Source organism: Rhinoderma darwinii, chromosome 5 (assembly GCF_050947455.1).
Source record: "Rhinoderma darwinii isolate aRhiDar2 chromosome 5, aRhiDar2.hap1, whole genome shotgun sequence".
Classification (NCBI taxonomy): domain Eukaryota; kingdom Metazoa; phylum Chordata; class Amphibia; order Anura; family Rhinodermatidae; genus Rhinoderma; species Rhinoderma darwinii.
In genome coordinates, this window is record NC_134691.1 from 323,512,185 (window position 1) to 323,535,371 (window position 23,187).

Below are 23,187 nucleotides of genomic sequence, written 5' to 3' on the forward strand. Positions count from 1 at the left end.
CTTTGTTTCTTCTACAGGAAATTTGGATCTCACTGGTCAAAAGCAAGTCTTCAAAGCCGAGAATAATCCCTGGGTCACGCCTATTGCTGATCAGTTCCAACTCGGAGTGTCTCATGTCTTTGAATACATTCGCTCCGAAACCTACAAATAGTGAGTAGTATGTTTTTATAGTGAGAGGTGTTCTTATATTACGGATGTATCCTTCTTTAAACCTCTAAACCTGACATATCCCGAGATGTATGGCGCGAGATGTTAAACAAGAAAAATATATTAAAAAAATAACGACTTATGCCTCGGAGGGATGGGATACATCTCCTATAGCCTCCCATGTTAAAAAAAAAAAAAGTATACATTTAACGTATCCTTTTTTTTTTACTGGTTCATGTTGATGGATTCCGTCCATCGGCCATAGATTCCCATGTTAAAAAAACATAATTTATTTTTCTGGACGACGCAAGATTGTGTTGAATTGGTATCGTGACAAGTTGCAGAATTTAAGGGCTTATTCACACGACAGGGTCCGAGTGTCGGCCGATAAAAACTGCCGTTTTGGGCCGTTTTTCCCGGTCGTTTCGATTCCGTTCCGGGCCGTGTTGCCGTTTTTAACGGCCGATTTTTACCCGCTTTTTCCCTGTCCGTTTTAAAATTGGATGAATTTCATTTGTACATTTTTTGCCACACACTTCCCTCTGTACATAATGCCACACACTGCCCAGACCCCCTCGTAGGTGGTGCCACACAGCCCCCTGTAGGTAAGGCCACACAGCTTTCTGTAATCAATTCCACACAGCCCCCCTGTAGGTAATGCCACACATCCCCCTTGTACATAGTCACCCCCATAGATGGCGCCCACCCCCCTACTTTCCTGTAGGGGATGGCTCCAGGAGAAGTCCCTCACTTCCTGCCACAGCGGTGGGGATTCCGCTTCAGAAGTCCTGACGTCACTGTGTCCATATATGGACACAGTGAAGTCAGGGACTTCTGCTAGAGCAGAATCCCCGGCCACAGCTTTGCCGAAGGATTGGGGATTCCTACAGGGAGCAAAAAAATACCCTCCTCCTCCTCACATGCACTTCGCGCTGTGAGGAGGAGAAGGAGAGAGAGCGAGCGACGGAAGACACAGCCGTCACCTGGAGCACATTCAAGTGATGGCCGTGTACTACCCGGCCCCATAGACTTCTATGGGAGGCGGGGCAGCCGGGAGAACGGCCGAAAATAGGGCATGTCCCATTATTTGACGGCCGGGTTTCCCGGGCCGTCAAAAAATCGGTCGTGTGAATAGCCCCTTTTGAGGTCTATTGTTCCTACTGCAGCCGTGTGATGGTCGTTTTTTGAACGGCTGTCACACGGCCGGCAAACCCTGTCGTGTGCATAATGGCTAACACAATTACATCTGTATGTATTTAATTTTTTGGTTGCCTTTTAAAAGAGACAACCCCTTCACGTAAACCCTATCGACACTACAGAGGGGGGTCCCCCGCTATGACCTCCCTCTGTTAACCATCGAGCCGCTGACAAACATTTGTTCTCACTCTGGTAATTCATTTTCTTGGTATGTTGTGCTTGATGTTTCAGAATGAATCCCCCTCACTCAGACCCATATGCCTCTCTATGTGTGTGGCAATTGCATGATGGTTGTTATTTTCTCTTTGTTCGTTTGTTTGTGGTTTAGAATCATTTGACTATTGTTGTTTCCCATGTTTTGAATTCCTGGCGAGCTTGTATTTACACAGTCAATCTGAATAAGCAAAGCAGCAGTGTAAAGCAAGTAGGAGGTGACCAGATTTGTTTTTCAGACTACCTCAGACTCCAAGACAATGTAGTTAAGATGCAGTCACTGATCATATCTTTGTCAGGTTACTGACATTCATATAATGTTTTGAGAACACGACTGCATCTGCTTTAATGTTTTTTAATCCAACTTTAATTTTGTAAGGAGAATTAATTTTTTTATATCATTTATTTAACAAAAACAAACAAACATACATGGATAAAGAAAGCCTCAGTCTCAGAATGAGCTGCTAACATTGCACATTTGTATATAATGGTTTCTGAAGCTGCTCAGAACTGAAAATAACATAAAATAGACATTTGAGGGGGGGGCAGGGATTTTTTGAACTTCCTGACAATAGTCTCATTAATGAACTCAAAAAGCTGTTGCCTAAAATGACTAAAGAACTCAGAACCCCCTGCAAAATGAGGCTGTTACTTTGGCATATTCGACACGTCCATGGCTGACCTGTAATACTTCATGTGCCCTGCAGTGGCCGCTGTAGGGGAAATATATAGCCAGCTGGAGCTTCCCTGGCGATGACCGCTGATCGTCGGGGGTTTATAAATTCAGACCTGTGGCAATCGGCCAATTTCTGGGGGTTGTTATGTGGAGTCGTTTTCTAATGTAATTGTCTATCTTCACCGCATAATACTGAATAACGGACCTCTCTAAATATCTGCGCCGCTGCGTTCTTCTATCTTAGGGAAGCTTTTGCATGCGTGTGCTGTTTGTGACTTTGTAGTTAATGATTGCTAATTGCTCTTTGATCAGGGTGTGTATAATTTATTACCCAGACGCAGCTTCTGTTCTGAAGATATAAAAAGTTCTGTAAAGTATCTGGGAAAGTCTTTTTCATGTGTGGTCTTCTAGCGTGACCCTTAACTCTCATCAATGACTACCAGAAGTCATAGTACCAAGCTTCTCATTAAGCAAATCACCGGGCTGACGAGACGTTTCTCTAATCCTTCCACAAGTCGGTAACCTCATACTAAATTCAGCGCTTTCATGCAACGGAATCAGCCAAGCGAGATTAAACTGTGGATGTCGACCCGGGTGACAGCCTGGAGGAGTTCTACTGGATTATTGATTTTAAAGACGGAGATATGAAGAGCGGAAACGACCTATTTTTAGAGAGGATTCTGAAATCTGCTCCTTGTATGGGGAGTGCTGAAGTGTTCATTAATCTGGGGCTCTGGAATTATAGGGCCAAGCATGTTCTGCCCCCTAGTTGGGGGTCGGGTGCGTTGCGATTTTCCATATCTTCGTTGCCTAGTATATACCATAAGATCTTGATCTCCGTAGAGGTATCTATTTTTTTTACTGGATGTGCTTTGTCTCTATAGGGTAGACCAGTGTTAAATAAACAATGGGTTGCATGAGATTAGGAAAAAGGGGTCTGCCCCCCCCCCCCCCGAAACAGCACCACTCTTTTCCATGGGCTGTGCTTGGTATTACATCTCAGCCCTATTTATTTAAATAGGGTTTTACTGCAATACCAGTGCCAGTCCATTGACCAGGAAAAACCCTGTCCACGTGTAATGTACCGCAAGACTCGTCAAAAACCGTCCGAAAATTCCTCCCATTGATTTCAATGGGAGGTTGGGGCGGTTTTCTCCGGTGAGCGGTAAGACCGCCCCGCTGGAGAAAGAAGGGACATGCCCTATCTTCGTGTGTTTACGCCTCTGACCTCCCATTGACATCAATGGGAGGCAGAGAAAGCGTATTTCGCAGAGTTTTTTGCCCGTAGCACTCAATGGGCGTGAGCGAAAAACACAGTGAAAATCGCGGAAAACGTCATGCAGGAAGGACAAAATCTGCCTCAAAATCCCAAACGGAATTTTGAGGTAGAATTTTCCTCCTGCAAAAAACTCAGTGTGAACGATGCCTAAGGGTTAGTTCATACATTGCGTAAATACTGCGCATTTCCCACAAGGGAATTTCTTGCGGAAAATCCGCAGCAAATACAGTAGCAGCAAAGTGGATGAGATAAAACAAATCTCATTCACACGCTGCGTAAATACTGAGCGGAAAAAAAACGCTCAGAAGTTGACAGAATTTTATTCCGCAGAATGTCAATTGTATTTGCGCAAATGCTGCTTATCTGTTGTGGGATTTCTCCATTGAATTCAATGGGGAGGTAAAACCCGCAACAAATAACAGCTGTTGCGTTTTTTTTCGGCGGGTTCGCAGCGATTCCGCATCAAAAAACGCAACTCTGCAAGAAAAAAAGAAAAAAATTATACTTACCCAGGAGTCTGTGTTCTTCTTCCAGGCCGACCTCCTAGGATGACGTTTCATCCCATGTGACCGCTGCTCCAGCCAATCAGAGGCTGAAGCGGCGGTCACATGGGATGAAACATAATAACTGAGGAGATGGACTGTCAGCTATATAAACAGATGGAGCGGGCTGCACAGGCGGGTACTGTAGTGATAATGGGAGATTTTAATTACCGGGATATTAATTGGCATCATGGTTCGGCTTCAACTGCAAAGGGGAGACATTTCCTCAACCTGTTGCAGGAAAATGGTGAGGTGAAGCTCTGTTGGATCTGGTCATTTCTAATAATGCAGAACTTGTTGGGAACGTCAATGTTCGTGAAAACCTCGGTAACAGTGATCATAATATAGTTACATTTTACCTATACTGTAAAAAACAAACGCAGGCTGGGAGGGCAAAAACACTTAATTTTAAGAAGGCCAATTTCCCCAGGATGAGGGCGGCAATTCAGGATATGGACTGGGAAGAACTAATGTCAAATAATGGGACAAATGATAAATGGGAGATTTTCAAATCTACTTTGGGTAATTATACTGCAAAATTTATTCCTATAGGTAACAAGTATAAACGACTCATTAAACCCCACATGGCTTACACCTTCTGTAAAAAGGGCAATACGTGACAAAAATAGGACATTTGAAAAATACAAATCTGAGGGTACAGCTGTAGCCTTTGTAAAATATAAAGAGCTTAATAAAATCTGTAAAAAGGTAATAAAATCAGCAAAAATACAAAATGAAAGGCAGGTGGCCAAGGATAGTAAAACAAATCCTAAAAAATTCTTCAAGCATATAAATGCTAAAAAGCCAAGGTCTGAACATGTAGGACCCCTAGATAATGGTAATGGGGAGTTGGTCACAGGGGATCAAGAGAAGGCAGAGTTACTAAATGGGTTCTTTAGCTCTGTATATACAACTGAAGAAAGAGCAGCTGATGTAGCCGGTGCCAGTGCTGTTAATATATCAGTTGATATACTGAATTGGATGAATGTAGATATGGTCCAAGCTAAATAAAATAAACATACACAAGGCCCCGGGACCAGATGGGTTACACCCTAGAATTCTTAAAGAGCTTAGTTCAGTTATTTCTGTCGCCCTCTTCATAATATTCAGAGAATCTCTAGTGACTGGTATAGTGCCAAGGGACTGGCGCAGCGCAAATGTGGTGCCTATTTTCAAAAAGGGCTCTAGGTCTTCCCCGGGTAATTATAGACCAGTAAGCTTAACATCCATCGTGGGGAAAATGTTTGAGGGGCTATTGAGGGACTATATACAGGATTATGTGACAAAAAATAGTATTATAAGTAACAGCCAGCACGGTTTTACTAAGGACAGAAGTTGTCAAACTAACCTAATCTGTTTTTATGAAGAGGCGAGCAGAAGGGGCCGCTGTGGATATAGTGTTTTTGGACTTTGCAAAGGCATTTGACACTGTCCCTCATAGACGCCTAATGGGTAAATTAAGGACTATTTTAGAAAATATAGTTTGTAATTGGATTGAGAATTGGCTCAGGGACCGTATCCAGAGGGTTGTGGTCAATGATTCCTACTCTGAATGGTCCCCGGTTATAAGTGGTGTACCCCAGGGACCAGTGCTGGGACCACTATTATTCAACTTATTTATTAATGATCTAGAGGATGGGATTAATAGCACTATTTCTATTTTTGCAGATGACACCAAGCTATGTAATATAGTTCAGTCTATGGAAGATGTTCGTGAATTGCAAGCTGATTTGGACACACTAAGTGTTTGGGCGTCCACTTGGCAGATGAGGTTTAATGTAGATAAATGTAAAGTTATGCATCTGGGTACCAACAACCTGCATGCATCATATGTCCTAGGGGGAGCTACACTGGCGGATTCACTTGTTGAGAAGGATCTGGGTGTACTTGTAGATCATAAACTCAATAACAGCATGCAGTGTCAATCAGCTGCTTCAAAGGCCAGCAGGATATTGTCGTGTATTAAAAGAGGCATGGACTCGCGGGACAGAGATGTAATATTGCCACTTTACAAAGCATTAGTGAGGCCTCATCTAGAATATGCAGTTCAGTTCTGTGCTCCAGTTCATAGAAAGGATGAAAAATACAGAGAAGAACAATGAAGCTAATAAAGGGCGCGGAGAATCTAAGTTATGAGGAAAGATTAAAAGAATTAAACCTATTTAGCCTTGAAAAAAAGACGACTAAGGGGGGACATGATTAACTTATATAAATATATTAATGGCACATACAAAAAATATGGTGAAATCCTGTTCCTTGTAAAACCCCCTCAAAAAACAAGGGGGCGCTCCCTCCGTCTGGAAATAGAAAGGTTCAACCTGCGGAGGCGACAAGGCTTCTTTACTGTGAATATATGGAATAGTCACTGCAGGAGCCGTCACAGCAGGGACAGTAGATGGCTTTAAAAAAGGGTTAGATCATTTCCTAGAACAAAAAAGTATTAGCTCCTATGTGTAGAAATTTTTACCTTCCCTTTTCCCTTCCCTTGGTTGAACTTGATGGACATGTGTTTTTTTTTTTTTCAACCGTACGAACTATGTAACTATGTAATCCGCAGCATATCAATTGTATTTGCATAATCTCTGCTTTTTTGTTGCAGGTTTTCCCCATTGTATTCAATGGGAGTTAAAACCCACAATAAATAGAAGACGTTGCGTTTTTTTTGTGGCAGAAAAGCTTCGATTCCGCCGCAAGAAACGCCACCCAGAAAATAAAAAAAATCTTATACTTACCCAGAAGTCTGTGCTTCTTCATCCAGGCCGGCCTCCTGGGATGACGCTTCATCCCGTGTAACCGCCGCTGCAGCCAATCACAAGCTACAGTGGTCTCATGGGATGAAACGTCATCAATCACAGTGCTGCAGTTTTCCGCAGCAGACATTGTGGGCGAAAAACTGCACAACAGTTCGGTGCGGTTTTTCGCCTGGATTTCCCTGCGGCGTACAGGGCGGATACGCTGCGTGTTTTTAAGCAGCGTATCCGCCCCATGTGAATCTAAGGGTCAGTTCACACGGAGGTTTTTGTCAAGCAGAATAAATCTGTCTCAAAATCACTTCTGGATTTTTGAGGCAGATTTTGAAATGCTACGTTTTTTGCCGCAGTTTCTTTAAGGCGGTTTTTTATATGAATTGAATACAAAAATCGCGGGCGGTTTTGTAAAAAGAAAACGCGCTAAAAACCGCTTCAAACAAGTGGTGCATTTTTTTCTGCCTCCCATTGATTTCAATGGAAGGTCACAGACTGCAACTGCTTCAAGAAAGAGCATGCTGGTTTTTTTTTCCGCGAGCAGTTACCGGTAAAAAAAAGTTCGCTCCCCATTGATTTCAACGAAAAGAAGAGGTTTGTGCCATTTTTTGGCGCTGATTCAGGAGCAGTTTACGCATCAAAATCGGCGCCAAAAAACGCAGTGTGAACTGTCCCTAATTGGTGCAGAATCTTCACCAAATATATTATGGTCTTTCAGGTTTTAGGTGTAAGCAAGAATGTTTCCATTCACTGACATCAAGCATAGATCTTGAAAATGGTAAGGAATTCATTACGGAAAGTAAATGGGAAAATGTATATAACTTTTCATTATACAACGAATAAGGTTAGATTCACACAAACGTAGCCGCCACATGGCCGTGTGAACGGCCCTATTGAATTACGTAGGTCTGTGTGACGGCCGTTGTTTTAACGGCCGTCACACGGAACGTGTGAATCGGGCCTAACTGTTGCTGAAACCGTAATACCTCTTTAATTTTTATCTATCTAAAAGTGGACAGCCCCTTTAAGCATTTGAATAGTGGTTAGTGCACTCGTTCGGAAAGAGTCATAGGGTATATATGAAAGGGATGCCTAAACTAGAAGACCCTTGAAATTTAGGATACATTTATTACCTTCTGCAATCCGTTTTGACGTCCATTGAATTGTGCAATGCAAAACAAACACAAAATATACGACTGTCGCTTTATCTACGATTAGTCCTCTTTTACCATTCCGAATTACCAGGTCTGGAACTAATGCTTGGTACCAGATTAGAGGAATTTTGCCTTATTTTGAAAGTTCTGGATGAAAACTGACGGCCTGAGTACTAATTAATCCTATTAATATCTGTCCAGCACCCCAAGGTGTTTGTCTTTTTCAGTCTTCATTTTTTTGAAGGCTATTTACATGTGAAATTAATTAACAGCTGGGAAAGTGATGTGTCTGCCCATATTGTACCTGACTGCGGTGACAGCCGTGCGCTGCCTCTTCTTATTTCTGCTTGTTCGGTGTAATCGGAACTTTTTGACGTAGAATGTTTTATTTTGTACAAGAAATTGAGCATTTTACGGAAAAAATAAAGATGCAACTATAGTTAAAGGAGTTGTCTCAAAATGACCACCCCTTTTTCAATGGAAGACGGTACGGTGATCAGCCGATCGTTTAATGGAGGTATAGTGGGGTCCTATAGAAGTCTATTATGGCTCCATTCATCCTCCGAGTTATATAGACTCGTAATATGGCACCCATTTTCTTCTATTGGGCCCCACTATAACTCCATGGACATTATCCCTAATTTTGTAGGTGGTGAGGGAGTGGCAAATGTAATCTTTACCCTGGCTCAAAGAAAGCTTAGTCACTGGCACTTACAATAGAGCTCCTTCTTAGCCGAGTAAATCTGGGTGCCAAATTATAGCACCCTCTTAGAAATTCAGCGGTTTTACCGTTTGTGTGTTGTTTTTTTTTTATTTGTATTTTTTGTCTTTGTAGATATTTTATGTTTTGGTGTTTTTGGGGTTTTTGTTTTTCGGAAATACTACAAAACACACACAAATGAATGTTGCAATATGGCTCGATACAACATCTTTGTGTAAATGTTGCCCGCAGGTGGTGACTAGGGCACTATGAGTTGGTGAATTAATACTTGTTTATTACCGTATCTAAAGACTTGTAGGGCGGCAGTTCCAGATTTCTTCTTGTATCCTGACACCAGTAAAGAAGATTGATGCCCTGGTACATTTTTTGTATTCATCTTGCTCTCCAATCTTTTCTAAAGAGACAATCCGTCTGTACAGTCTTTGGTCAAGTGAGAAGAGAAAAAAAATTAAAAATATTATGCTGCTGTCGTCTCATTGTCCAGAACGACTCGTTATCCATCATTATTTCATGTCAATTTGATTTACATTTCTGAGGAAGTAGATGAATTGGTGGAATCTGAATATTATTGAGAGAGTCATAAAGGAAACCGGATTATGTGCTGAATGCTGACAAGCTCAACGGCAGCCGGACAACAACTTCTTAACGACGCTCGTCTCCTTGTCTGACCTCCTCTCTACTTGGGGCCCACTCCATGATGGAAAAGTCAACTGTTGTGAGGAACTAGGACATTTTCTTTCCGCCCCCCCCCCCCCCAGAAGGAGGTCACGAAACAATCAAGATCTCCGATTTATATTGTGTCAAACAGGTATCTTCTTTTATATATTTATCAGGTAGACCGGAGAGGCAGAATGCCATTAAGAAGATGTTATTCTTATAAAGTGACATATAGCCGATTTTGGTTTTCCTTTTCTGTGTTGCCGAAAATCCATTTTATTACTCGCAAGTGGGAGAGCTTTGCAACCATTTTATTTTATTTTTTTATTTTTATTTTTTTTAGTGTACAATAGATGTAATAACTGTTCTGTAAGTGCTTACTATAAACAAATTAAAGTATATCTGAAACACAAACCCCGCGAACATGCGGCCTTCATCAATATCTAATATACAATGTAGAATAACATGGAGCTTCCACAATATCATCTATATGGACCAAAAAGAAATATGACCTCAAATAACAAAGAGGCAAAAAAAAGGAACGATTCATCCTGTAGTAGTGTAAGGGACTGGCATAGCCGCTAACAAGCGCAGGATTCCTCGCCCTCGGACCTTGCTGGTATTGATGGAGTCCACTCCCCTCATTCCCAGAGAACTTTCTCCTTCGACAGCGCCCATCAAGTTTCCATTGTCACGGAGTTGCTGTTGATTCATTTTTATCTGATATCTCTTAGCAGCGAGGACAACCGTTTTACTATTTTCAGACTTCAGCTTGTCATTCGTCTGTAGGTTGGGCAAGTCAGCCGACGTAAGAACCACAGCATAGACAGAGGCCAGAGCTCTGCTAATACAGTAAGTTACTTTCTGGCAGCTTGCCGGTGCGCAGTCCCACATGTCATGGTCCTCGTGCCATTTACATCTCGTGTTATTGGCGTAATCCCGATTGAACAGCAGACGATGCACGCTGGATTTTAATGGTTTTTCGTTAAGCTTGTCTCGATAAAGTTTTATGATTAAGCTTTCTATAGCCTGCAGTTCAAAATGATCCTCCATCCCAGCTTTCGTAGCCAACCACTCAAGACGCCATTTGACTCTATGGACGTCATTGTTCTTGCAGTAAACTGAAGTCCAGCGCTTGGCAGCAGGATGAACGAAGTCACACAGAGAGCGGAAGAGGTTGTGGTAATCTCTGTTTGCAAGTTCAAATCCAGAAACCGGGATCTGATGTGTAGCAGCACTTCCTGCCTGACAGTGATCGCGAAATCCAAACCGCAGATCTCCTGGATCAATGAAGTCGTGGAAAGAGTCCATAGCGCCGTTCTGCAATGAGTAGCACACGCAGCCGATCTCGCAAGGAACATATCGCTGTTCACACAAGCTGGGCATCTCTCCGTGGCTGTATACATTAATGATGTAAATCACACACTTGTCCAAACCTGTTAAATTATGTGACTTCAGCAGCCTATAGCTGGCCCTAGCATGGATATGCTGTCCAGATTGATGTTGGAAACTCCCGTCACATCTTTTACGGAAACAGTCTTGCCCTCTCCGTTCTCCTCCAACCTGAGCATTGGATTTTTGCTCCTTTTCCTGATATGAGTTTTTGTCATCAGTATTTGGCTCACGGCTCCTCCTGTCTTTGGCTTTTTCAGAATATCTTTCCTTCTCGTCAGATGACCCAGGAGCACAGGGGTATGGCCTCCTTCACTCCGGACACTTGGAAGCCACGACGCCGGAGATCCGGAATCATGTCCAGCGCGAAGAAGTACGCGTTCCGCAAGGCCCGCTTGTTCGGCATGACGAGTCCCGCTCACCCTCACACAAAACAAGATGGCGCCCGACGTCGCTCCGCACAGGACTCGCAACCATTTTATTTTTAATGGTCCAAGTTATGTGAAATGAAATAAGAAGCAACTTTGCAACTAAATAAAAATCTACTGTTTCATGTCTACAGCTTCTATGGAGACCTATTTGTCTCCATGGTTACAGACTACAAACAAACACCTGTGTAGTCTGATTCTGCAGTCACCCTATCTTCCATCTCTCATATACATTTTACTAATGTACATTTGGTAGGTTAGGGAGAAATAGGGAACAAATGTAAGGGAATATGTCTTCAGGATCAGACTACATAGGGTTTGTTTGTAGTCTGTAACCAAGGAGAGACATGGGATATTTTTAATTAAGACTATTTGCAATTATTTTCGATGCATTGGAACATTTAAAAAAATTAGCTGCAAAGGTGGACCTTCTGTTTAAGGGACCTTATTCCTCAGCACTGCCAGACCCCCAGATGAGAAAGCAGACATTTATTTATTTTATTACGGTTCTGTACAACCTCGAGTTGTACGAAGCCGTATTAGGGCACCTGCGGGCATCTATGAGCTTATACTGTACCTCCGTATGGCTCCAATTTCATAAGTAGGCACACAGATTTTTCACGTCACATTCTGTACGAATCTAACAGAATTAAATAGAGCCGTCTAAGGGAGCTTAGAACTGTAATACTGTGCTGTACTAGGGCACCATGCAGTGGCACACAGAGGACATACAACTCCGTGTGCTGCTGTACCTCCTCATGCCAGTGTGTATGAGGCCTTCTCAATATACTGCCTAGTAAGCTTTTTCCTGAGATAATGAATTAAAGTGTGACTAAATATTAAACATACTTCTGACATGTTATAATGACAAGTCAGAAGTTTTGATTGGTGGGGGTCCAAGCACTGAGACCCCCACCAATTGCGTAAAAACAAATCGGCAGAAGCGCTTTGTTTCTGTTCGGATTTTTAAGGAAATCAATGAAGGTCTATGAGCCCGTACACCGCTACATCGGCTTTCTGGAAAAACCCGAACAGAAAAGAAGTGGCTGAGCGCTCACACGAGCACATCTGCCGCTTCGTTTTAGCAATTATTGGGGGTCTCAGTGCTCGGACCCCCACCAATCAAAACTTCTGACATGTCACCATGACAGGTCAGAAGTTTGTTGAACGTTTAGTTACCCTTTAAGGATTCGGAGCCACTATTCTATCTAAACACTGGATACCTAAAGTCCATAACAGATGACGTTCTCAAATAAAGTCAAAAACAGAAAAATGATTTTAATTTTTTTTTTTTATTGAAAAATAATCTTCACTAATTCTACATATTCAGAAAGTGAAAGCGTGAAATACTCATTATGTGTTTCACGGCTCCTTCTTTTCCCTCTGGAATTTGCCAACTGCTAAGTTCAGGCAATAACATATTGGCAATTCGTCCCGAGGGGGCCTAGCTAAATATTTACTCTTCGTTAGATGTGGACACAGGCCAACAAGTGTACATTGGAATACATAATCAATTTATCCTCAACTCAACTAGACAGCCCGTCCTGAAAGTCGTACTGATTTAGTTTTCTGAACTAATTAGTTAATTGTGCATGAGTAGAAATAGCCGGATTTATTTTAACCAGCTGCTTGGCTGTTTTTACCACTTTTGCCTTGGTATTTTTCCAGGGTCTGACGGCTCATGGAATTCATAGCTTGATGGGCGAGAGTCTTGAATTCTTTGAGCTAAAAGTTCATAACCCTTTAATGACCAGGCATGAAAAGGCCTTTAATGACCACCTAAATTTTTCTGTTTTTTCCTCTCTGCCTTTCAACTGCTATAACATTTATTTATTTATTTTCATTGAAGTGGCTATATGAGGCCATGTTTTACGGGGAAGAAATTGTATTTATTTTTCTGCACGGATTGGGGTACCAAAAATTGACTGTGTAAGTTATATAATTTACATGAATATAGGAAAACGCGATTTTTGGCATTTTTTGTTTATTTTTTATGACGTTCACGTTCCACGCTAAATAAGCTGTTAAATTCTTCAGGTTATTACGGTCGTGCAAATGCCTAATATTTTCATGTAATGTATGGGCGATAAAATATATTTTATGCAAAAATAATGACTTTTTGGGACTTTTTTACTTTTTTAATCCCATGAAGGGATAACTTTATTTAGAACTTTTATTTTTTTACTTGTAATGTATTAGCATACCCCTGTATGCTAATACATTATACTGTGTCACTATGACACAGGCTTCTGTTAGGGCAGCAAATAGTGTGCTCTAAGAGCCGGCATACTGAACAGACAGCCCTGGGCTCCTTTCTGGGACCGCAGGGCTGACTGCAGAGATTTCCCCCAGTCTCTGATCTTTTTACTTGGTTTCCATTGACACGATCAAAGAGTCCACTTTTTTGACACGTCACGGACCGCGGCGATCAAAGGGTTACACAGCCGGGGTCTGAATTTTTTCTGATTTCCGCTGTACTCAAAAGGCTAAGGCTTTGTTCACATCTGCGCCAGGGTCCCGTTCCATCAGAGCTTTCCATCGGAACAGGACCCTGACTGACAAACGGAAACCAAAGGTTTCCGTTTCAATCACCATTGATTTCAATGGTGACGCATCCAGTCCCAATGGTTTCCGTTTGTCTCAGTTGTGCAAGGGTTCTGTTGTTTTTCCGGAATCAATAGTGTAGTCGACTAATGAATTAGTCCAGGGTTATTATTACTGGCTGCGTGTGCCGTCGATCAAATTACGATGAGAGGGATGTTGACATTGTATCCTCTGATTGTCTAGAGGAAGGGAAATTCTCCTGTGATGTAATCCTAGGTTATTTATGCGTTTCTGTTGACATTGCCCATATACTGCTAAGGACACTTTATCTAAGCCGAAACATGTCTAAATGTAGGGATCGGGAGTGGCAGCCGTTCACGTTATCTAGGTCTAAGTGTATGTTAAAGGGGTTGTACAGGTTTATAAAAACATGGCTGCCTTCTTCCAGAAACGGCACCACTCCTGTCCACAGATTGTTTGTGGTATTGCAGCTAAGCTCCATTAATTTCAATGGAGCTGAGCTGCAATACCAGATATTGTCCATGGACAGGTGTGGTGCTGTTTCTGGAAGAAGGCAGCCATGTTTTTCAAACCCTGTACCGCCCCTTTAATAAAAGTTTTATGTTTTACATATAAGTTGACACTAAAATTATATAGGAGATCTCTGTAGTAGCGCGGAAATAGGGTTTATATATATATATATATATATATATATATATATATATATATATATATATCTTTACACACCGCCTACAGGGCTTCTATTTTGAATTGCACTCCGAATGAAATGTGATGCATATGGAGGTACGGTAGAGTCCCTATTTACCTGTATGCCACCGCACAAAACAAAGCTCGCCATGTGCATGATCCCTCATTTTGTAAATAGGATTAGTGCAAGATAAGTAAATGTTATCTAAGTTACAGCTTGTATTATGCTCCAGAGCTGAATTTACAATTCTGCAGACTTCAGAGCTGAAATCTCCCACATTCCCTGTTGGTTCAATGTCAATACAGCGCTTTTGATTCTGTATTATGGAGATACACTTTAGAGAGGTTCTCTGGAGAGATTAAAATTGATGGCCTCTCCTCGGGATAGGCTATCAATATCTGATTGGTGCGGGTCTGACTCGACACCCCCACTGGTCAGCTTTTTAATTGGGCCACGGCGCTCATGCTTTCACTGTATACAGTAAACCGCCATCACACTTGTAGCGGTGGTTCACAGTATTAGGCTGGATTTACACGAGCATGTCCGGTCCGTAAAAGACGGAACGTATTTCGGCCGCAAGTCCCGGACCGAACACACTGCAGGGAGCCGGGCTCCTAGCATCATAGTTATGTATGACGCTAGAAGTCCCTGCCTTGCTGCGGGACAACTGTCCCGTACTGTAATCATGCCTTCGTAAATAACTATGATGCTAGGAGCCCGGCTCCCTGCAGTGTGTTCGGTCCGGGACTTGCGGCTGAAATACGTTCCGTCCATTACGGACCGAACATGCTCGTGTGAATCCAGCCCTACAGCTTTTCCCCATTCACACGTGCAAAGCGGCCTTTTTTAAACCGCTGATCAGCAGGGGTGCCGAGAGTTGGACCGTCACCGATCATATAGGCCATCGGTTTTATTTTTCTGGATAATCCCTTTAACGTCACAGAACCATTTAAAGGCAATTACAAACATGATTTTCCAGACCTCTTCAAAGTAAATAACTTCTTGGTTTTTCGAAAGAGACCATAAATCTTTGGAAAGAAAATCAACATTTCTGCTAATTATGTAGTTGTTGTTGTTTGTTTTTTTTTTTGCATTTTTCACAGCTAAAGATACATTTGCCACATTTCTTCGGTATGATAATTCTGAATATAAATTAAAAGAATAAAATGGAAATAAGATAAAACGATCAAACCAACCTTTTTCCTCTTTGTTTTATGGAATATCTAATATACTTCTAGCTGTAATTGATACATGAATTCTTGACAGTTTCGAAGCTCTGGAATTATTAATCAAAGTAGTCGGCACCCAAGTAATTTTATAGGAGTTACCAGTCATCAAAAATGTATTAGCTAATAAATCAACTAAACAGCCGGCTTTTTAATAGGCTGCACAGCGTGGCATGTAAAGAACGCTTTAAATTTGGGAATCTTGTATGTTTTCTTAGAAGCAATATGTGGCATAAAATGAGCAGTTTTTAGTATATTTTGGTTGCCGTCAATCAAGGTGGTGATGACCGTGATCCAATTAGCAACTCGTGGGCATTAACGGGAATATTGATTAGAACAGTGCATTCAGTGCCTCCTGAGATCTTCCAAAAAGTCAATTTGTTTTATTAACAAGATGGAATACTTGCAACTCTATAAATACACTATAGATTAGATTGAAAATTTACAAAAACAGGAAATGGAAATATAATTTTTATTTATATTTTTTTTATTTAATGGTACAGAATAAAGAGAGCATAGATTTGTGTAATTGTGTACTAATATGCCTCCTTTTTTCGGTATGATCAGTCCACTTTCTTCCAATGGAAAACGTTCTTTTTTTTTTTTTTAAATTAATGTTGTGCTAGGACTTCTTGCTGGGAGAGATGGAGAGAGCGCTGCTTTATTTGCAATCTAAACTCTGAGCTTGTTCTCATTGCTATTTAAATAAAGCTGTTGAACAGTCTTGGATGAAAGCTAACATAACGTTATTTTATTTAAAGGTGTTGTCTAATCAGAGACCACGCCTTTCAGATTGAAGTGCAGTGACAATCATCTGATTATTGCTGGTTCGACTCCCGGCACCCCCAGCAAACTAGTGAAGCTGCGGACAGATATTTCTTGCTCAGTGGAAATGTAGTATTACATGGCGGCCATTCAGCTTAATGCATGAACCATGGCGCTCCAGCGCCATACATATGGTTGTAGTTGTGCCTGGTACTGCAGCCCACTACAGCTCAGTCTCATTAAAGTGATTGTGACTGTGCTGCATTACCAGGCACTGCCAAATTCATATGTACGCCGATGTGCCTGTATAAACCAAGGGGTTTCAGCTAAGCGGTGGGGGTGCTGAGATTCTGACTCCCCAACAATCAAATATTAATAATCTATCCTAAGGATAGATCATCAATTAATGTCTTGGAAAACCCATTTAAGGACCTTTTGAGACTGCAATCCAAATGTTGTCCAACACCAAGCCACAAATAGTGCAGAGCAGAGGTGATCGCAAACTTAAAGCAAGTGAGTGCAATATATTTTAACTCGATGAGTTAATCGAGGGACGTTTCTCATTCAGGACTCCCATCTATTTGCCAGAGAGGAGAGCGGCTACAAAGAGAAGCTCTCAACCGTGCATTACATAAGTGGCCTGGTGATTAAAAAAAAAAAACAGCTGCCAAGAGCCACCACCTACAGCCACATGCCCCTTGGAAGGTTATTAGAACCTGGATTACAGAATTTATGATGGAAAACAATGCAATTGTTAAAGGGGTTTTCCTATGAGGGACATTTATGGCATATCCACAGGATATGTCATGAATGTCAGAGAGATGGGGACCCGCAACCTATCTCTAGAACGGGGCCCCCTAAACCTCCTTCTAGCTTTTTGTGCTCCCACTGACTCCTGGCCACTTTCTGATTTACATGGTTGAGACATGGTTGGGAGTTATGGAAACAGTGTAACTCGCTGAGCTACGCTATTTCCGTAACTCCCATAGTAGTGAAGGGCAGTTACGGAAGCAGCGTAGCATGCAACTACGCTGTTTCCGTAACTACTACTCGGTTCTATGGGAGCCATGAAAACAGCGTAGCTCAGCGAGTTACGCTGTTTCCGTAACCCCCGACAATGTAATCAGTAAGTGGCCGGGAGGCAGCGTGAGCACAAAAAGCTAGAACAGGGTTTGGGGTGCCCCGTTCTAGAGATAGGTGCGGGTCACAGAGGTGGGACCCGCATCAATCAATCTGACATTTATGACATATCCTGTGGATATTTCATAAATGTCTCTGATGGGAAAGCTTCTAAGTTCTTGTTTTTCGGTATAATAAAAGGGCTCCTTCTCTAGACTAACACTCATTTAAATAGCAAATCCTCTTTTGACGTTGAGTTTTAATATGAGTAAAAAGAAACACGGCTTCGCTTTGAATGCGCCAACAGCTTCTTTTATGTCCCTTACAGAACGCGAAAAAATAAAAATAAAAAGGGCACCTACTTATTAAATCCATCACACAGTAATAAAAGGGCCGTATCGCAATATTATTAGTGCTTTCCTGACAGCCAGACTAATTACAGTTCATAACTACAGCGAACGCGTTGAAATGTGTAGCGTGCTTCTGGACAGGTGTTAATAAGCACGGAGACTTGATGTGTGAGGAGATACAACAAGGAGCACATCGCTGCTCTCCGCGTCAGGTGATAAAAATACTCCTCAGCCAGAGAGTCTTGTGGGGGTTTATGACTTTATAACAGTTGCAAATATTAATTAGAAATGTACCGTATTTACTGAGGCTTCCCGTCAAACATACGAAAATATTTTCAAAAAGATCCATTAATATATTCCATTTTATTTTTTTAGGCGTTTTATTGAATTCTTTATCGTTGGCCTGAAGGGTCCCGCAAACCACCGATAAATTATTTTTAACTAGGAGACGGCGTGGGGATCAACTGCGTGTCTTGCGATAACAGCCGATCGCCTGGGGAAGCCGCATCTGGCTATATGTTTTCACTGCAGCGAGGAAGGGGTGACCATGTAATGAATGGATGGGTTGAGTCCACTGTCTGTTCTGGCTACTAAACGGCTCGGGCACCCCAACAGTGTCAATACCCAGCATACACAAACTTCATTAAAATTGGCTAAATACTTCATAGATGTCATAGAGCCATAGTGGCCATGTGGCGGTAGTGTGGAAACCATGTGCTTCACCTGTACAAGTTGCGCAGCCAAAGAGCATATCCTAAAACCGCGTTAATTCGCTCTAAATCCATTCGGCACTCTACCGCCACACGTGTACAGGAATATAATTTATAATTTAGGCTGATGTATTGGATAATTGTGGCGATCACTGATCATATTTGACTTGAAAGGAGACATCTAGGTTGTTTAAAGGGACTCTCAATGTAGAAATTAATTTGGCAATCTACCAAAAGAAAACTTCTATTTGTCAGTCTGCAACATTTCTGCAAGCTCCTTATACAGAGAGTAGGAATGTAGCCAAGAAAACAAGAGTACATTTCCTCTAGCTCCCTCCATCTTCAGCCGGGAAGTGTCTGTGAGGGTGTGGCTTAGATAACAGGGTGGGGCATGCTCTATCTACAATAGAAACCAGGCAACCTAACACTGGAACGGGAGGGGGAAACAAAATGTGTGCCAAATAGTAAAACTTCTTGTTCATCTGACCGGGGCTAAACCTTTGCAGCTATGGCCAGTTTTAAATATGGTGGCATTGGCGATATCAGCTATGGGTATTATTTAAAGATGTTGTCCGGTTTGGGGGCTGTCTTTTATACGGATGACCTAGACACAGGATAGATCACCAGTATATGATCGGTGGGGGTCCAACACCCGGACTCTGCACGATCATTGAATAGGAGCAGAGTTGCAGTACTTCAACACCGTTGCTATATAGTGGTCGGAGCCTTCTTCTGGCACCGACCCTGCATAGCTTCCGGCAGACGGAACAGCTGATCAGTGCGGGGTCTGGGTGTCCCCCTAGACACCCCCTTTAAGCCTTATGTATTAAATGGACAGATTATATTCTTATTGATGTCTTCAAGGAATGGTCTGATTTAAAAAAACTATATTAGAAAATTTGGAGTGAAAATAGAGGGACCCCCATACAGGAAAGCAGATACGAAAATAATCTGGGAAAACCCGGCACATCCTTGCATTACACAATGCGCTTATTGATTTCAACAAGCAGCATGTAATGCTTTGTCTCCCCTGTGGTGGCGCTGTAGGGGAAGTGAACACTTGCTGCAGGGTTCCCCCACAGAATGCAGCTGATCTCTGGGGGTCCCAGCAGTGAGACACCCAAAAAATGGAACTTCTTTAAAGGGGTTGTCCATCCAATGACACATCATGTGACTGCTGTAGCAAATCATTGGCTGCAGTGGTCACGTGTTGTGTCGAAACGTCATCGCTGGAGCAGGAAGAACATGCTATTGGGATATTCGGCTTTAAACCCCCATACATTCATACATACACATATCTTGCTAAGATCAGGGGGAATTTACCTATCAGAATTTTTTTCATTTTCATTCGCCTCAATGGAAAATCCTCGTCCAATTGTTAAAATCTACAATTGTAGCCCTGAGGACGAATAACTGAGAATATTTGATCAATTCAGTTTTTAGATTCACCGATTTCATCATTCCAACTACTTGTTATTACTCAGATCAGGCCAAATATTGGCACATCTATGGTCACCTTAAAGACAGGCCACCTCAAAAAGTATACTCCGTATTTCATAAAAGGGACTTTTCTTTTTTTTTTTTGTCTAGGAACAGCGCCACTCTTGTGAATGGTCTGTGTCTGGTATTGCAGCTTAGCCCCGTTCACTTAAATGAGGCTGAGCTGCAATACCAGACACGGCCAATAAACAAGTGTGGCGCTGTTTCTGGCCCAAAAAAAAAAATAGACCCATTTTTCTAGTTCTAGAAGTTGTAGATTTCTCTTGTGTAGGAACCACTGATTGTGGCATTTTACCTCCCTGTAACTTATACATGGATGATTCTTTCTATAAAATGTATCAAATGAACATATTAAACTAGGTCAAATTTGCACAGAAAAGATTATTAAAACGTTTTGTTTTTTTAATTATGCCTCTTGCACATATTTGTCTTCTGCTGTCATGACTACATACAAATTCTTCCAGATTTCCTATTATAATATTTCTTTAAATAATTCCATTGCGACAAATGTATACATATGGTGATCTTTGATATCATGCTGATTTTAGTTTGTGTGAGCCAAGAAAATACAGACTAAATATATCACATGTGGATCATTACTATAGTTTTGGTACATCCACATAATGGGGATCCTGCAAGATGTTTAACATCACTGACTTAAAGGGACAGTCTGGACAAAACTGATGCACTTTGCCTGAGGGGGCGGGCATGACACAGCTTCAATGTACACCAAAGATACAATCCCTGTGTCCTGCTCCGCCACTTTAATTGAGTTTCCCACTTTTGACAGCAACTTTTCATATTACAGAACCCGCAGCAAAGAGCTGATCATGAGAGTCCATTCTATTGGGACCCCCCGCGATCAGCAGATATGAGCAACCCCCTTTCCTCTAATTTCTGACACGCAGGACCTGCTGACACTGAACCGGTCAGGTCCGATTAACTTTTTTTCCAAAAACCACGTCAAGTAAATTGGACTAAGTTGCAGTACCAGAAACAGCCATGGACATGGGTGGCGCTGTTTCTCGGATAAACCCATTTCATTATTTCGAACTCTGATAAAGGGGTGTCTCTTAGGGAAAAAATATGCCCCATCTTCCCCTCATGTCATCCATTGTGCGTTGGTCATGGTATACATTAGACATTTATCAGCACGCAAAATCAGGTATTTTTTAATGTATATCCATGCCAACCTCCTTTAACTATTCCCGCAGGGAAACGCTATATTGCAGGCATGCCCCCTGATCATTGCGATACCGAAGAGCTTTACCCTACATATTGGACATACGGTGTTAGTGAGCCGCAGAGTTTATTGCAGTGCCAGGGGCTGCACCACTATCGAGCAGGGTCATGTTTTACGATCGTACAGTAAGAGAAATCTAGAAGTCGCCTGGTATCCCGGCCGTGACATTGAGCCGCAGTTTCCGTTGTGCTTTTATGCTGTCTGCCTCTCGCTGCCCTACTGACAGCTTCTTGTAATTTTCCAGCTAATGGCTCGTAATCATTATTTGCAGACAGGTGAGCGTCCTGCTGCTCCTGTACAGTCTCCGTGCCAGATGGAATCAGATGGCCGCGTTCCACAGGAATAGGAGCATTTCATTTTGCGCACGTAGAGCTTGGTAACTTTTCAATAGGCAATTAATTAACGGTTCGCGATAATCCACTAACCTGAGGTTGTGCGGTTTGTTTCATCGTTTGTTTGCATTTTCTTACGCCTTTTGCTAAATTGCTTCTCCCTCTCGGTAATCAGTCGGGCTCGGGGGTTTTGTCTTCATTTTCTTTTGTGTTTTTTTTTTTTGTTTGTTTTTTTTTTCTTTTCTTTCGGATTCTTGCTTACCGTTCTGTGTGTATTTTAAGAAAATGAATGGGGTAAGCCGTTGTTTGTTTAAGTAGATCTAAAGGGCTGTTAACCTCAATTAGCTCCGGGACATACATTATGGTTAGTGCTTAACTTATTCTTTGCTGCCTTTGCTTTATAGAAGAGTAGGTGAAAAGGATCACGTTTGTGTGAATTCTTGTATAGCTTTTTGTTTGTTTTTAATGTTTTTTTTTAATTATTTCTATAAGCCCATATGGAAGTCCTAGGGACAAGCTCCGTCTACTGTCCTGGCGGAGTCGAGACGTCCATGTATTACTTGGATAACCATTCATCTGAATGGCCGCCCCATCATCACTCTGCAAAACCAAATGTTTGCCGGTGGACTCAGGGGCCGGACCTGCAACGATCCGCTTTAAGACCCCTAAAACATTATTGGAGCCTCATTGGTAATTCTTGACTTCATCTGAGGGTCATACATTATATTCTTTATTCCCGGACCCCAATTTATGGCAGATAGGTAGTAATTTGCAGTTCTTCTTTATTACAGTCTGTGTGAGATATGGAAACGGCCATGGAGAAGATCGCGATTCTGTAGCCACTTGTCTACTCTACACGGGAATCCTGTTCTCTGTTTCATAAAAATGTCTGAAACCACCTCCCATTGATTTCAATGGGAGGCGAAGGTGTTTTTTTTTTTTTCCAAGGGTGGCTTTTAGCCGCTTGCTGTAAAAAAATAAAAAGCGGCATGATCTTTCTTGCCGCGGTTCTGCCTTCAAATCAATGGGATATCAAAGCGTGTATGTATATATATATATATATATATATAGGTATATATAAATATATATATATATATATATATATACATACACTCTTGGAGTATTACCTTATTTAGTTATTCCTTTCTGAGTGTATATATATATGTGTGTGTATATATATATATATATATACGTGTATATATATACAGCACAGAAGAAAATGGCGACCGCAGACTGCGAACACTAATGCCACCTCAGCCACTAAATATAAATAAATATGCATTACTGCTAAATCTACTTACAATAGGGAGGTTCTTAGTGCACATTTTGATCAAATTGTGTGAGCCCACCTGCCACGACAAGGCTACCTCTATGAGGTGGGAACCTACGCTGCACATACACCCAGAACTGGGACTATATATATATATTAGCCCTCAATGAATTAGAATATCATCAAAAAGCTTATTTATTTCAGTAGTTCAATTCAAAAGGTGAAACTAATATATTATATAGATTCATTACACACGGAGTGATCTGTTT

General features: G+C 41.7%; 1 protein-coding gene and 1 pseudogene across 2 annotated transcripts in view; one reads left to right on the top strand and one right to left on the bottom strand.

The window, feature by feature from the left end:
- The window catches only part of RSU1 (Ras suppressor protein 1), a 109,311-nt gene that overhangs the window by 57,316 nt on the left and 28,808 nt on the right, over positions 1-23,187 (top strand). For both annotated transcript variants that reach the window (XM_075828737.1, XM_075828738.1), the window contains exon 8: positions 18-150. In XM_075828737.1, coding sequence (XP_075684852.1) covers positions 18-150 — 133 coding nt within the window. The remainder of the gene's footprint in view (positions 1-17; positions 151-23,187) is intronic.
- On the bottom strand, positions 9,877-11,128 carry LOC142653028 (protein maelstrom homolog; annotated as a pseudogene).